Source organism: Macaca nemestrina, chromosome 7 (genome assembly GCF_043159975.1).
Source record: "Macaca nemestrina isolate mMacNem1 chromosome 7, mMacNem.hap1, whole genome shotgun sequence".
NCBI classification, from domain to species: domain Eukaryota; kingdom Metazoa; phylum Chordata; class Mammalia; order Primates; family Cercopithecidae; genus Macaca; species Macaca nemestrina.
Window position 1 is genome coordinate 48,780,935 of NC_092131.1, and position 16,508 is coordinate 48,797,442.

At 41.4% G+C, this 16,508-nt stretch overlaps 1 protein-coding gene across 3 annotated transcripts in view; it reads right to left on the reverse strand.

Moving 5' to 3' along the window:
• Positions 1 to 16,508, reverse strand: part of LOC105473635 (dishevelled associated activator of morphogenesis 1) — a 180,744-nt gene that overhangs the window by 105,650 nt on the left and 58,586 nt on the right. For all 3 annotated transcript variants that reach the window (XM_011727500.2, XM_011727498.2, XM_011727499.2), the window contains exon 2: positions 3,168 to 3,387. In XM_011727500.2, the coding sequence (XP_011725802.1) occupies positions 3,168 to 3,350 (183 nt within the window). In that variant the 5' untranslated portion in view covers positions 3,351 to 3,387. The remainder of the gene's footprint in view (positions 1 to 3,167; positions 3,388 to 16,508) is intronic.

The window sequence follows — 16,508 nt, forward strand, 5'->3', positions numbered from 1 at the left end:
TTAAAATTCAAACAGAAATCATCTTAAAAGAAGATTTCCTAGGCTACACAGCGGGCATTTGGGGAAAGTGTTTGACTCCAGAGTCCGGGCACTGTCCACTACCACATGTGGCCTCCCTCTGCTGTACCAGACCAGAGGCAGAACTGCTTCAGCTACTACTCAAGAGAACCTGGGGCAGAGGCTTGCCGCAGCTTTGAGCCTACCTCTCCTGGCCAGGCCACCCCTGACAATTGGATAGATTTGTAGTCTTAGTCCCTGAAGTCAAGAGTAGATAAAAATTCATCCTTCACTCACCAGGACAGAAACAAACCTCAAGATAATTTGTTTTCCAATGGTTTCAGCTTAAAGTTCTGGTTTGGCATTGGCTTTCTCACAACTAGCAGCTGTAGGCAATTTTCACACAGAATAGAAACATCAATAAGGCAGAGAATGGAATTTTCTCCCTTACGAACACAGAACAATGAGCTGTCTTCAAGATGTACATGAAGCTGCCACCACATGGGCTCCTCGCTCTCATTTTGGGAGACTGACAGAATATGACTGAAAGGACTGTAGACCTGGAATGCTTTGAGGATGCCAGCTCTGCCTACCAGCTCCACTACCATTGAGGGCAGTCATTAGCTATCAGCAACACCTACGTCCTTTGGTTGACTTTTTTTTTCCTTTTTTTAATCCAAACACCAACTTGAACCAGAGACTTTCAGTTTTAAAACATTTTAAGTGGGAAATAAAACCCTGCCTGTCAATGCATCATTATTGCCCTTCTTGATTGCTATCTTGGTAGATGATTCACTGCCCTCCCTAGAAGAGGACTATGTGTCATCTGCCTGCCCCATGACCTCAGGCTTGGCCACATGACTTGTGGTGCCAGTCTCTACAGAAGAACGATGCCTCCTCACATGCAAACTCAGATGTGGCCATGTGATCTGCACCGGCCAGTGAAATGTGGGCACAAGTGACATCTGTTATTTCCAAGCATACGCTCAGAGCCTATGAGTGGTTTGCCAGGTTTGCCTTTCCTCCTCTACCCTGACTGGGTATTGGACAGAAAACAGGAAGGAGCAAAACTACAGCAGACCCACAGTGGACACACAGCACAGCAAGCAATAAGCCTCTGCTGTTGTAACCACTGGGGTTTTGCTATCACAGCATAACCTAGTTTAAGATGACTGAGACAGTCATTAACATGAATCCCCCCAACTTTTCTTCTCACCTTCAATTCCTGCTGACAGCTCACTTCCTCCAGAAAGTCTTCCCTAACCGCCTTCCTCACCTCCTTGACTTACACCGCACAACACATATTACACACCTAGGTAATTTGTGATTATGCTTTTGGTGCCATCGTATCTTCTTTGTAATGGATCTCCTTTTACTACTGTCAGATCTTTGGGGGGCAGGTTCTGGCTTTCTATTTCAAACTTCCTTGTTAACACCTGCAACAGAATTATTCATGCAGTGGAGATTCAGAGAAGGGAGAGATTCCTTAAACATGGAAAATATTCAAGATCATAAAGTGCAAGTACACTGGTAGGAGTCATCTTTTCTTTTTCCCGACCAACTCTGGTTGGCAATAGGCCCATCGCTCCACGCAGACCAGAAATCAAACATCAGCTTCATAACCAATCTCATATTGGTTTATCTTTCTGCTTTATAAGTGAATTCTGGTCTGTAAGAGTTGGAGTGACATGGTCAGTTCAGATATTACCCAAGGAGAACACTAAAGCAGCCTACAGTATGTTCTTGACCAAAGAATCATGCAAAATGAATAGTATTCTCTAGTGTCTGTTGAACAATATAAATGGTCCATTTAGAACTAACTCCATTACAAATGAGATCACGTCCTTTACAGGAACATGGATGGAACTGGAAGCCGTTATCCTCAGCAAACTAATGCATGAATAGAAAACCAAACACCACATGTTCTCACTAATAAGTGGGAGCTGAATGGTGAGAACACATGGACACATGGGGGGAAACAACACACACTGGGGCATGTGGCAGGGGGCAAGGGGATGGTGGAGTGGGGAGAATATCAGGAAGAACAGCTAATGGATAGCGGGCTTAATACCTAGGTGATAGGATGGATGATCTGTGCAGCAAACCACCATGGCACATGTTCACCTGTGTAACAAACCTGCACATCCTGCACATGTACCTCAGAACTTAAAATGAAAGTTGAAGAAAAGAAAGAAAGAAGAACTAACTCCATTACAAAATGCCAGTGGTGATCAAGGCAGGATACAGTATTCATATAACATTTATTAAGCAAGTTTAAAGGCCAGGCACTGGGCCACTCCCAGTGTGTACTGTTCTCACTGAAACATTATATCAAACCTAGAAGATGATGTTTTCTTCCTTCAGAAAACAGGATCAGAAAAATAACATGATTTTTTACAATTATGAAAATAAAGTCAGAGCAGTGATTTGAACCGAAGTCTTCCTAATTCCTATGCTAGCTCCCTTTAAACTATGCCATAATATCTTCTGAAATACAGAATAGAAACACCAACTGATGCTTGAAAAGCTAAGCTGGAGAATGTACATACATCTCTTGATGAATGGGTCCTGCACTAGATACATCCTTCATTTCAGTACACTTGATTCTAAAATATGATAGTATCTATAAAAAGATTCCCACAACAGTTATTATTCTAATCCTATCACTAGGCTAAATAATAATGCTGTACTTAAGTAATAATGTCTTTCACCGAAGGATCAACAACAGGATGGGAAGTATGACTAATTTTTTAAAAAATACATTAAAACTGTATATTCGGTGTGGGGGTAGGGGAGCATTAGGGAATCCCGATAGGTGTGAAGTAAATGAAGGATATGCATACATGTATAGACTAAGGATTGGGATGGAGACAAATTAAGAAGGGCAACTTAAGATGCAGTACTGCCACATATTTGAAGAACTGAAGGTCTAAATCCCTCCACCCACTTAAAGCGCCAGCAAAGCACTTGGATGTGGTAATACTACCCTCTTCTAACTCTTCCTTCTCCACAGGTTTAGTGCTGACGTGAGGGTGCAGACATAAAGGTGAATGCGGGCCATTTCACTGAAAAGGAAAAGTCCATGTCAAACCAAACCAACTCATTCACATCCTCTCCTCTTCTCCTTCCCTGGCTCCCCACCAATGCCAGGATAGAAAACTAGGACTCACCACCAGTTCACTGAACATGACATCCAGCTCCTCCACAGGGGGCATGGGCAATGCTGGCTCCATGGTCTGAAGCGCAAAGTTGCTATCGTTTCGCAGCCGATACGTGATTTCTGGGTGATCATTATTTCGGAAACAGCAAAAGATGAATGAAATACCTCGTCCACCTCTCTTTCTTGGGGCCATGGTTGAATTCTGTTCTATTTCTTGATGTGACTAAACTCTGCAAAAAGAGGATATGACTTGGTTAAGAGTACGGGAACAGACAAAATGGTTTTTAAAAGCCCAGACCAACTCAAGAAAGAGCTCCGTGTGCTGGCGACATTGTGTGCACCCTGCAGGGCACAGAAAGAACACCACCGAGTGGGTTTAGAGTCCACTTGGGCAGAGAACACACACCCTTCTATTCATTTGTTGACTGTTTCCTGCAATAACTGCTGAGCAAACAGGACAACTCCAGCCACTCTCCCAACAACATACACTCTAATTACACTGAGCTACTGTCTGTTCTTTGTACATCACATTCCCTTTCCTGCCGACCTAATTTGTTCTTGTTACTCTTCTTGAAAGAATGACCTTCTCTTCTTTGCCCCCTAGGAGATCTCTTTCTTATCTTTTAAAGTCTGATTCCAGACTGACTTAAAAGTCTCTTCCCTAAATAGAATAAATAACATATATGCTATGACATATATATCCATTCTAGCATGATCACATTCTAAGCTCTTTATAAGTGTGTCTTCCTGTTAGACTGTGGTAACTGAAGTCAGGGGAAGAGGCTGTGCATCAAGTATTTTGTGCGCCTAGTGCCCTGCACAATGCCAGGAAAAGAGAAGGCACTCCATAAATGTTCATTGTATTAACTAATTAAAATTTACAATAAAGCCAGGACTTGAGCTAGAAGGGCCAGAGATTTTCAAACTGAAAAGACAAAATGAATTCACCAGTAAGGAAAGGAAATGGTTAAATCACACACACACACACACACACACACACACACACACACACACTCTCATCTAATAGAATATTATACACTAATTTAAAAGAATCAAGGCATTTGTGTATATAGATATGGGAAAATGTTGAAAATGCTATAGGAGTACATGATTTAAAGAATGTATGTATTTATAAATATATGAAAGAAAATATTAATAGCAGTAATCCTCAAAATAAAAACAGAGGGTTGGAGAACTACTTATTTTCACTTTTACCCTTTTGAATCCAAATTTTCACCACAAAAATATGTTTTTAATGATGATAGACGGTATGTTTTAAGTTACAACTGTATATATTGCCTTGGAAAGATTTCCAGTTGATACTGTCTATTGAAAAAAACCAAGTCAAAGAGGAACAATAGGCATAGCATGATGCCATTGTGTCTTTTTAAAAACGTCATACAAAAAGCCATACGTATACATTTATTTCCACCAAATGGTCCAAAAGGATAGACAACAAATCCCTAATTCCTCTCTTCTGAGAGTGGACTAAGATTAGAAAAAGGCAAGAAAAAGAATGTTCTTTTCATGCTTTTTCAAGAATAGTGGACACATTTAGATGTATAACTGTTATAAGTCTTCAATGTTTAAAAAGAGATGAGGTTAAAAGAAAAAAAAAAGGTAGGATGAGCATTGGTCCTTCAAGAGATGGAAGGGCAGGGGAGGAGAAACGTATCTTGGTCAGGGAAGGTGATAGAACAAGGCTGTGAATGCATTATTTATACACTTAAATATAGAAGTATACACTTAGAAGAAAGACTAGGGTCAAGTTTGTCAACATTTAACAAATCTGGACAGTGAGAAAAACCAATGCCTTCTTTGAACTTTTTTTGTTCTTAAGTTTTAAAAGTAAACTCCAACCCATTGACTTGCGGCATCTTCCAAATCAGATAATCCAACTCCAAACTGTGTAGCCAATTTCTTGATTTTGTAATTAATACTACTATGTAAATAAGTAAAAGCACTCATAAACAACTATAATTTCCAGAGACTTCTACAGTGTAGTCCTCAGCTGACTTGAAGTGAAAGTGGTCTCTACCGTTAGGAACTGGGAGGTTCTGTGATGGGGAGGGAGGGAAAGGACAAAAGCAGTGTGTCTATCACAGAGTCCACAATGATGCTCTAAGTGGCTCTTAAACAAAGACTAAGTCAAACATCCAATGTCCTGTTGTGTTGAAGCATATGTCTTCTGTCCTAGGGTGTACTTGTGCAAGGTCACACTGAGACATATGTCATAATTGGGATTCCTTTGGCAAATGTGCATTAATACCTACTATGTACCAGGAATGACAGTAGTCGCCTAAGCATATGGAAATGAACAGGTCACTCACTAGAAGCTCATAATCTAGTAAGAGACAGTAGTTCACCAGATAGTTATAATAAAGGTAATATGCCAGTAAGTGCCAAGTAAACTGAGCAGGAATTACCTAAGAATCTGGATGGATGAGTGGAGTTTTGACAGAATATGGAAAACAGGGTCTTTAGGCAGAGGGAAGAGTACGAGCAAAGGCATGAGGTAGGAAGGAGCATGAAGGATACAGGGAATGAGTGGTATGGTACAGACTGTGCTGTATATACCACCATCTTCTCAGAGCAGAGCTCTGGGTCTCATCTCCCTGCTGAAAATCTGCCAATGGCTCCCCAATACCATTCTAAATTGGCTTTCAGTGGATTTCAGCTCAACTTTTGTCTTTCCTAATTCCTCAAAAATATCCTACACGTTACTCAACAGGCATTTTCGATGCCCCGTAAACATCTTGCACTCCTCTCACCTTCCACCCAAGTAGACCACTCATTCCTTCTCGCTCTTGCCTTTGTCTAGCAACATCCTCCCACCCTGAAAGTACCAATCCTGAGAGTACACCCACTGCTGCTGATAGCTGAAATTCAGTTCTGCATTTCCGAAGGGCAATTTATCAAAGTCTTAAAGTGGTCACACATTTTGACCTAGTATTTCTACTTCTGAAAATGTATGCTTAGGAAATATTCAGAGACATTATCAAAAATGTTTTCACAGCAGTTTCCAAAGCATTATCTATAAGAGCAAATAAGGGCACAGAATAAGTGCTTGTAATGAAGAACCATACAGAAAAGGTAAATAAGTTATGGTACAACTAGATAACAGACTACCAAGCAGCCCTTTGTAAAAGAATATTTAATGACGTGCAAACACGTAAAGAATAAACAATACAGTGACCCATTTTTGTGAGAAAAAATTTACATATATGAGCAGGCAAAAAGGACAAAATAAATAAAATGCAGGCAGCAGTTAGTTCTGTGACAAATGTAGAGATTACCTTGTTTGTTTTAACAAACAAAAACATTCTTCTGCACTTCCTAAGTTGGCATATTGAAGACATACTACTTTCACAATAAATAAAGTGAGATTTTAAAAACCCATTGATATGATTATCTGCTTACATTAGAGGCGGAAATGAGTATGAGTATGCAAAAATGTTCCTATCAAAAATATCCAAGTTAGGTTAATCTACATACCAGCTTTCAAACTATCTGTGGTAAAGAACTAGTTGTTTTCATCCAATCTGTTATAAACTGAAAGATCTCAGCAATGTCAAATTGCTATAAAAGTTTACATGCTTAATCTGAATTCTTTTTTTTTTTTTGAGACAGAGTCTCGCTCTGTTGCCCAGACTGGAGTACAGTGGCGTGATCTCGGCTCACTGCAACCTCTGTCTCCCGGGGTTCATGCCATTCTCCTGCCTCGGCCTCCCGAGTGGTTGGGACTACAGGAGCCTGCCGCCACGTTCAGCTAATTTTTTGTATTTTTAGTAGAGATGGGGTTTCACCATGTTAGCCAGGATGGTCTCGATCTCCCGACCTCATGATCCACCGGCCTTGGCTTCCCAAAGTGCTAGGATTACAGGCGTGAGCCACTGTGCCCAACCTAATCTCAATTCTTGTACCCAACACAGGTAGGCAGCAGCAGTGCTGATGTACATTAGGACATGGGAGTCATGACCTATCTCATTAAAATATAACTGTTAATATTTGTCTCTGGTATGTGTCCTCAGAGCAGGGACCACATCCCACTCGGAAGCCAGGCTAGTGTCACATATCTTATCCTCGGTAAACTAAAGAGAGATCATTCTGGGACTACCAACAAGGTCTGTATGACTGTGGGAGATGGGGAAGTGTTGCCCAGGAAGACAGGGCAGGAAGGCAATGTTCAGGCTATTGGGAAATGAGGGCAAGAAAATAAAGTAGGCTAAAATAGGCAAGGGCCAGCTCATGGAGGGTCCTATGGCCCACATTCAGACTTCAAAGCTCATTTCCAGCCATCTCTTTCAGGCAGTCTTGCTAATCTGCCTAACTAGATATGGTCTGGGCTCTCTTAGCATTTTGTGACCTCCATCATGTACAGCCAACAGTTACTGTAAATAGAGGTCTGGGTCTTTATTTCCTCACTGAAGAATCAACTCGTGAGGAAAAGTGACATGGCACATGTCATTTAGTGTTTTGCACATAGGGGTACAATCAAAGTATTTACAGAATAAACAAACATAGCAACAGTTTTCCTTTTGCATGTTACAAGTTTCACTTAAACCCAAGTTATATTACATTCTGGCTGTACTGAGGAGGGGCGAGAAGTAGGGGGTAATGTTAAGATCTAAAAATCAGTCCAAAGCATTTTCAAGTCTTAAAAAGAAAATCCCAACAGTTTTATAAACAACAGAATATGAAGTTCTTGGCTAGTTTCTAAGATGGGTAGTAAGACACAGGGTCTACTACATTTAAGAACCTAATTGAAATCCTTTCAATAAGCACCAAAATATTGCCTTTGATGGTAATTTGTATATGGAAGCCTCAGTGAAACCCAAAGGCCAAGTTTTTATGCTGACTCCTCCACGGATCCCCAAATACAAGGTCCTTTCCTAAACCCATCCCTAAACTCTAGATGATGGCATGTGTTGGAGATTTTCAACAGGCATCCATTTTTTTCCCCATATATGGAGTTCCACTATTCCGAGCCTAGTCTCTTAGATATAGACCAAAACAGGAAACAAAAGGAATCATTCCACTGGACCCCTCAGAAGCACCTGCCCACCTTAACTGCCCTAGCACTTCACTGACGAGTGATTCCAACAACTGCCCTGTATATATGATTTAATACTCATATTTGCACATATCACTTCATTTCATCATCCCCATTTCACAGGTGAGACTTAAGATGGAAGAAGGCAGGCCATCAGGAAGACAGAAGTTTGAGGGGCCACACACTGGAGAGAGGTCTCTGCACTGGCCCTTAACAACTTGATTTTCCAGCCCCCATCTCCCAATACCCTGAATGCTGCCCATGCCCTTACACACTTGATTTGCTGGTAGAGATGTTTATGCAGAGAAGCCCATACATCATAAAAGTAACAACAGCTTCCCTAGCCCATCATATCCATCCATTTCATCATTTAGTCAAATGTTTATCAAGTAAAAATTATGAGCCAAATATTCCAAACACTGGGCTGGGCACTAAGGGAAAAGAGATGAAAATGAGAAAAAGATGCCTGTGTGCTTTGGGGAAGGCAGGAAAAAAAAAATCAAGAAAACTAAAACGTTATTCCTGAAGTTGGCTCATGTTACAGGGGATGCAAAGAAGAAAGTGAAGGGCAATGGTGGTAGTGGTGGGAGGGCAGCTCCTTCAGATAGTATGATCAGGGAGGGCCTCTCCTGACCACAGGCATTTAAGCTGAGACCTGATGGATAAAATGGGACCAGTCTTGCAAAGTGCTAGGGAAGACGATTCCAGGTTAAAGGAGGTATGTGTGAAGACCAGGGCAGGTGGGGAGCTGGCACATTTCAGTCACTAGGGAAGACCAATGTGGCTGAAGCCTAATGAGCCATGGTGGATGCTGAGTCGTGGCGGTGCTAGGAAGGAAGAGGCTGAAGATGGCGGGGCCCAGACCAGAGGAGCTACATGCTGGAAGGTGGTCTCTGCCCTGGCCCTTGCCAACTTTATTTTCCAGCCCACATCTCCCAATACCCTAAACATGCCTCATACGCAGGCATCCGCGTGCACTCATCAGACCTCGGCAATGGTCGCACTTCTTAGCCCACACATCTACGGTGTCCTCAGCCTGGGGTGTCTTCCTTATCTGACTCTTCCACTCAGCATTCAAGATTCTGCTCAAATACTGCTGCTTTGTAGGCCTTCACTTTCCCAGAACTGTTACACATTTCTTTCTACACGTCTAGCATGATGTACATACTTGAGTGTCCTTTTTTTTTTTTTTTTTTTAATGTCCATTTCCCCTACTAGTCTATGAGATCCTGAAGGCAGGGACTAAGTTTTAGTCAATCCCTGGCACGTAGTATATTCTCAACAAATGTTTGTTGAATGCAAAAGTATAAATGCCTAAGTGAACAGATGGTCTTACCTCTGAATGTCAGAGAAATGTGACTGGGTGTTCTTCCCATAGTTGTCTGCAGATCTGTTTTCAAACCCACCAAGACATTTGAAGCCAATCCGATCATTGAGTTCTCCTCAGGCACTTGTCAAGCTTTCTCATGCTGACAGAAGTCTCATAAACGAATTCCATCCTTGGGATATTTGCAGCTTTCCAGCTTCCCAAGAGTGAGGAATTTCTGGCCAAACTAGCTGGTGCGTAGTTTTTCAACTCATTCCCAAGTAAGTGCCATTGAAAAGAGACTCACTGATAAAATCTTTTAGACATTTCCCCAATATCTTTTTTTTTTTTTTTTTTTTTTTTTTTTTTTTTTTTTTTTTTTTTTTTGAGACGGAGTCTCACGCTGTTGCCCAGGCTGGAGTGCAGTGGCGCGATCTCGGCTCACTGCAAGCTCCGCCTCCCGGGTTCCCGCCATTCTCCTGCCTCAGCCTCCTGAGTAGCTGGGACTACAGGCGCCCGCCACCGCGCCCGGCTAATTTTTTTGTATTTTTAGTAGAGACGGGGTTTCACTGTGGTCTCGATCTCCTGACCTTGTGATCCGCCCGCCTCGGCCTCCCAAAGTGCTGGGATTACAGGCTTGAGCCACCGCGCCCGGCCTTACATTTCCCCAATATCTTATATTCAGTCAACATTTTGCCCAAGAAAACATTCACTTACTCAGCCATCATGATCTGAACTTCCTCAATACACCCACAGAGTGTTAGGTACTGGAGACACAGATTAAGAAAACTCAAAACGCCATTTGGGGAGATAACAGACTAGTGCAGACATACAGCAGGGAGGGGAGTTGGTCCTTTTCCTGTCCGATGAAGAGGAAATGCATAGTTCCTGAAACTAGGGACCTAGGTTTCCACATCGGTCTCTTTTTAATCAGATCAGCCTGAGGAAGAGGACTAATTCACCATGACAGCTGGGCCCTGAACCAGAGCACATCTTCTAATCTCAGCTTCTGGCATTGCTGTAGAGGAAGAAGTCACTTCTGGGACATCCAAACTGCAATCCATCTGTGACATTACAGATGACTATTGCTATGCTGTGCACAAGGAAACAATTAAAAAAGCTTCTTAAGATTCTGGAGCAGGTGCATTTTCCTTAGCAAAGAGGAAGAAATCCAATCCATCTGTGGCCTAGCTAGAAGTCAGAGTCATTTGTACCGCTCTTTAACAAAACAAGCAAGACTCTCAATGTAGCAATAGTCAAAAACTGAGGCCAAATTTTAGGGAATGTGGAGGATGGTAATTATGACGGTAAAACATTGGAAAACAACCTATAGTCCACAAGAAAACCCTCCCTAACACTTTCCTTTGATAATGCCAAGTCATAATATATGTGATATGTAAAGTGTGTTTTCCACAAAGCAAGACACAATCAGTATTTAATACATGAGTGAAATGTTAAGGTTGTCATAACAAAACAGATTTTCGCTGATATGCAGACTATTTTAATTGGTTCATCAGGACTTCTGCCACACATTTATAAGATGACTGTCCAGACTGAGGAATCCAATTGCCAAGGTTTTCCTCTAGCTGGAGGGGTTTAGGGGAAATGGCAGTCAAGATATGCTGGAGGAAGGGAGGGAGGGACAATGAGTTCCTGAGAGCCACCAGCTTGGTTAGAAGTTGTGAGAGTTTTTACATCCACTTGCAAAGGGCAGTGGGAACCATAATTGTTCTTCCCCACTTCTATTACATGAATCAAGATGGACAGCATCTGACATTGAATTTTCCTAAGAATTATAATGCCAACACTAAAATATAGTCATTGTTCTGGTACTATAAATGGTCTCTGGAATTTCTGAAACAATAGAATTCATGTCACAACCATAAAAAGAAGGACAAGAAAACAGAGTTATGCAATAAGAGCAACTTTAAAGAGAAAGGTTGGGGGACCCTCCCCGTTAGTTGCCACACCCATGTTTTCAGAACTGCAGTTTACCTCACATTTTGCAATTTTCCAAAAGGCCCTGATATGTAATTTGCGTTGCAACAACACAATAATGTTAACCCAAATTGTCTTATCAAGAAAAATGTGAAAGGAAAAAAATTGCTTTGCTTCTCTCCTTGGCCATCCCTCTCCTCTCTCACATTCCTCATGTCTGGTTTCATTTTGCAAATACACCAGATGCCAAATACTATTTGGAGCTTAAAAAAAAAAAAAAAAAATCACGAGTTGTAGTCTAAAGCTTATAGGAGAAACGTCTGAAAGGGAATTGTGTTTTCCCTGCAGGTTTCAACATCCTCTCCATCAGGAAACGGAAAGGGCGTTTCTCAGTCAGTGTGTCAGTGGAGGGACAGCCCTGCCCATACACTTGGTCCCAAAAGGATGTTCTAATAGGGCACTTCTTGGAGTGGCTCCTGGAACTTCACCCAGCAGTCGATCCTCTAGACCCAGTAACTTTTCTGAGGCAAGAAGAAAACAATGAAAGCATCTATGGACAGGGAAACCAATATGCAAATGTTCAAAAAAGCCATTAGCACCCTGAAAACACTTTCTACTTCTGTCTGCTCTCTCTGCCTCAGCATAGGCAGGGGACACAGAGTGGAAGCCAGAACTGCCCACTTCCTTCCCCACTTTCTCCCTAGATAAGGGAGGAGGGCACCCAGGTGAAGTCCGTGCATACCCTCAGGCCAGACCAGGCCTCAACCAGCGTGTAATTAACAGTCCTTTTCCAAGCCCTACCAGAAACACTATGCCCCACCCCACATGTAAACAGCAAAGAAGAGGACCTCCAAGTTTTGATCCTAAAAAGCTGGCAACAACTGTTCTGTGTCACGTAATACCATAACCATGGGTTTAGGGTATAAATCCCTAAAGCCAATATAACAAGGTCCTCGAGTTAGGAAGTTTGTGCTGTTCACGTGACAGAAACCAGAGTGTGGAAGCCAAGACATCTCGTCTAGATCATCTGGGAGAGGAGCCAAATCCAAAGTGTCCTTGGAGCACCCTGAAGACATCACAGCTCACAGAGAGCTGTGCCCTCCCTCTGCTGACCTGTTGCTAGTCTGTGAGTTAAGTCAATAAACAACTGTAAGCTGAAGTCAAAAGAAATGCAAATAATTTTCTCCCTCTGGGTTCCAATCTGCCTCTAAGGGATCCGCTCAGATACTGTACAAAGACAAATTTAAATTGTGGGGGCTACAAAAACATAAAATATTACAACTCCACTGCCAGCTTTGTCACATCAAAGCTCTCCCTCTGATCTAAGAGGCCAAGTTTTGTTCTTTACAAATGTACAAAAGAATGCAACCTTCCTGAATCACCAGCAGCTCTTTCAAAAATCTGAGAGTAAGGCCATCAGTCATGGAAAAGAATACTTGTATGTTGCAAGATACCGGCAGTCACCTGTACTCTACACACACTGCTCCTCTGTGATCCAAGTGTATGATCCCTAAAGTCAGTCTTCACAAATATAGGTGAATGTGGCTGCCTCTGAAAATGTCCCCCCACCACAACGACCACACTTTTGGTATTTAAGGCTTCAGATCTTCCCAAACAAGCAGTCAACCCTTTGGTGCCATCCACATAGAAAATGCAAATAATGTTAAAAGACATTGTTTCAAAAAGAAATATATTATTAGGCATTTTTTAACTTCCTCACAATTGAAATAATGCAGGCGAATTCTGAGATGCGAAGTTGAATGCATATATACTTAATTTCAACAATTATGTTTACCATAACTTGAAGCAAAGTTTACTATGGATTAAAGAAGATACTGGAGGTACTCTGGGCTGAGGGCTCATAGTCACACTAAGTCCCTCTCCCTGGTGAGGCCTAGACAGGGTCCCCTGGGGAAGTGAGTACTGCTCCCAGTCCTTACAGCCCCAAACCAGATGCTGTTCAATCTTGTTCCTTCTCAAACGTTGTAACTGTATTTTATCATGGAGGCATTTTATTGCCAAGAAGGTATAATTTTTATTTCTACATGGGCTTCTGTGGAGAAAAATGGCTCTTGGCATACTTGGTAAATGACAGTTTACTGAACTGAAAATAAAGAAATAAAATTTTGCCCAGGGGACTTTATACGTTCATGTTTATACTGAAAGCAAATTTTAAAACTCACTAATTACCTTCCTCTTTTTATGTTCTTCTACTTTTATGCCAAGATTACTTTAATACAATTGCAACAGGAGAAAATGAAACATCACAAAGAACAAAGATTCTTGCTGAAAATTAGCCTCACTCTCTGGTAACAATTAAGAAACCTCCAACTTTCTCATGCAGATGCCTGTGCTTTCCAGTTAGGGAAAAACTGATAGACACAATATCACATGGGCAGCCGCAGAATTGCAACACAGGTTCAAATAACAGCTCCACCACTTCTTTCTTGGAATGACTTTAGGACAGAGACTTACATCCTCTGAAACTCAGTTTTATCATCTGTAAAAATAAAGTTGTACATATTTTTGCCTCCCCTCTGTTGTAAGAAAGTGAATTAAGATGGTTTACAATGAAAACACAATGAGACCAAACTTTTAACACAGAATGAAACACAGAAAGTCAAGTGGGAGAAACCCAGGGGGCTGTACATGAAAAAAATCTAAAAGTAGGAAAGCTAGAGCACAACACTTCGGTGTGAGCTTCCAAGCAGCCCGTGCAAAAAAAGAAAATGGATGGATCATGTAGCTCTTACCCACTAATTAAACATGCCAATTCATGTTTCATGCCAAGGGGAAGATTCCTTCTTAGCCCAGGCAGAAACTGTTCACAGGCGTAGTCTAAAGGCTAAATGAGATGCTCTGTCTCCTCACACCATCTAGCGCCCCGAAGTACTCAAGAAATGTCTGATGGCTTTTGGGTGGACACTATAAAGGGAAGTGGGAACTACATTAAAAAGTTGGGGACAAGGATTTATTTGTTAACTACTGTTTGGTGGAAATATGTTAACCAGATTCCTTTCTCTGACATTCCTGTGTGTATCAGCAGAGTAAATTCCTGGCATGAGACTGGTTTAATCTCTAGAGGGCAGTTGTCATCACTAAATCAAGGGTCTGCAGGTTGGTCAGCTTATCTTCAAATTGTGGGAAATTCTCTGAGGGTTTCTGGAGCAGGATGGGAAAAGGCATTTTTTTTAAAAAGCTTTCCTGTATATTTTGAAGAATTCAGCAGGTTTAATATTCCAATCCAACCAATTGTACAAAAACTCTCACATTTGCATACCCAATTTAGTTACTGCAAGGACATTGACATTTGCAATATTGATATGATTCCCCTTAATATCCTGAGTCACTGATCATATCTACTTATCCTTCTACTTTCTAAGTCTGAAGGTATCTTCTCTGGCCAAGAAGCGATTGTGAACTGATTACCAAGATAGAAAATCTACTGCAAACCCTCAAGATATAAGCACCCAGGGCCACTGGCTTTCACACTTTTTCCTCAGAAAGATCATTCTGAACACATGTGGACACTGCCACAATTTGCCACTACAAATGTAAAAAATGTTTAGAGAGAGCTAAGTATATGGTGATTCCTGAGTTGAAAATCACAGTGTGGCAAGCTGTTTATTAGAGCTTGAGTCTCTCCACAATGCCTGCTGCTCAGAGGGGCTCATTTGGGGCAGCGCGCTGAGCTTTGCATCATGGCCAGCACTATACCACACCTCGGTTCCAGCTTTTCTTAATGCGTCCTGCTGATGATGCGGCAAGGAGAAGCCACCCAGAAACAATGACAGAGTCACATTATAAAAACTGGAACTCCCTTCAAAAGCAGCACCCTGCCCTTCGTAAAAATTCTACTTACAAATTTTACATAATGGATGTTCAAAAGAGGCGCATGGAAAGATGATGAACGCTTCAACTGTATGCAAGATGAAGTATAGAAATAAGGCAGTAGAGAGGACAGCTGCCTCTAATGCTGTCCTGTTTCAGGTGTTGTGTGGCTCTAGGACGTATTGCTACACATCTTCTCTGATGATTAAAGTAAAGGCATTAAGTTGGTATGTCAGCCTATAAAATTTCATTCCAAAGACACAACATTAAAAAGACTTAGAGAAATAACGCCTTGACACAGAACTTCCCCAACCTCCCTTCATGTTGGGAACTTTCATAAGCATTTAGATATACAACCCTCCAAATATACAACAAACTTAAAGGAAAAAAAAAAACAAACACTACAGAGTGAAAGATGACTGAGGGAAGAACCTCAGCCCCACAGTAGGCAATCTCATAACTGTGGATGGGAAAGTCAACTGTATCACCTCAGTGGAAGGCAACCTGACAGTGTCTGTTATTATGATAATGCACTGGCCCTTTGATCCACATCTTACACTTTCTAGCTACATGAAAGCAAACTTTCTAGATTGCTTATCTAAGAAGTTGACCTACAGATATAGTCATACACAGGCACCAAGACGTATCAACAAAGGTGTTCATTACAACCTTGAAATAGAAAACAGGTTTCCTAACTTGTAATAGAGAATCATGTGTCTTTTAGTAGGGGAATGTTTTAATAAATGTTATCTCATTCTTCAACAACAATGCTGTACCACACACCAACAAAATCGGAATCTCTGGTGTTGGGGCCCAGGCATGGGTGTTTTTCCAAGCCCCACAGGTGATTCCAATGTGCAGCAAAGTTTGAGAAATAGTGCTAAAGAACCCTATGCCCAGGGTTACAAAGAACATACTAGGTCCACAGGACTGACATGAAAAAAATGAACATATTCAGAAGAAAAGACAGAGAAGAAGAAAGAAAGGTTTATAACAATATATATGTAGCACCATTATGTTTAAAAACTGTATTTGCAGCAATATGTATGTACATACCTATATATGGGATGTATATAGTTCCAGAACTGTTTCAAGTATTAACTGAAAGACAACTAAAGTATTTAACCAAGTGCTTAGCCCCCACACACAAGATGCTCAATAAATGTTAGCTATTATTTCCATGTGTACCTAAGTTTGTCTCTGTGGAATCTATATGGAGTTTC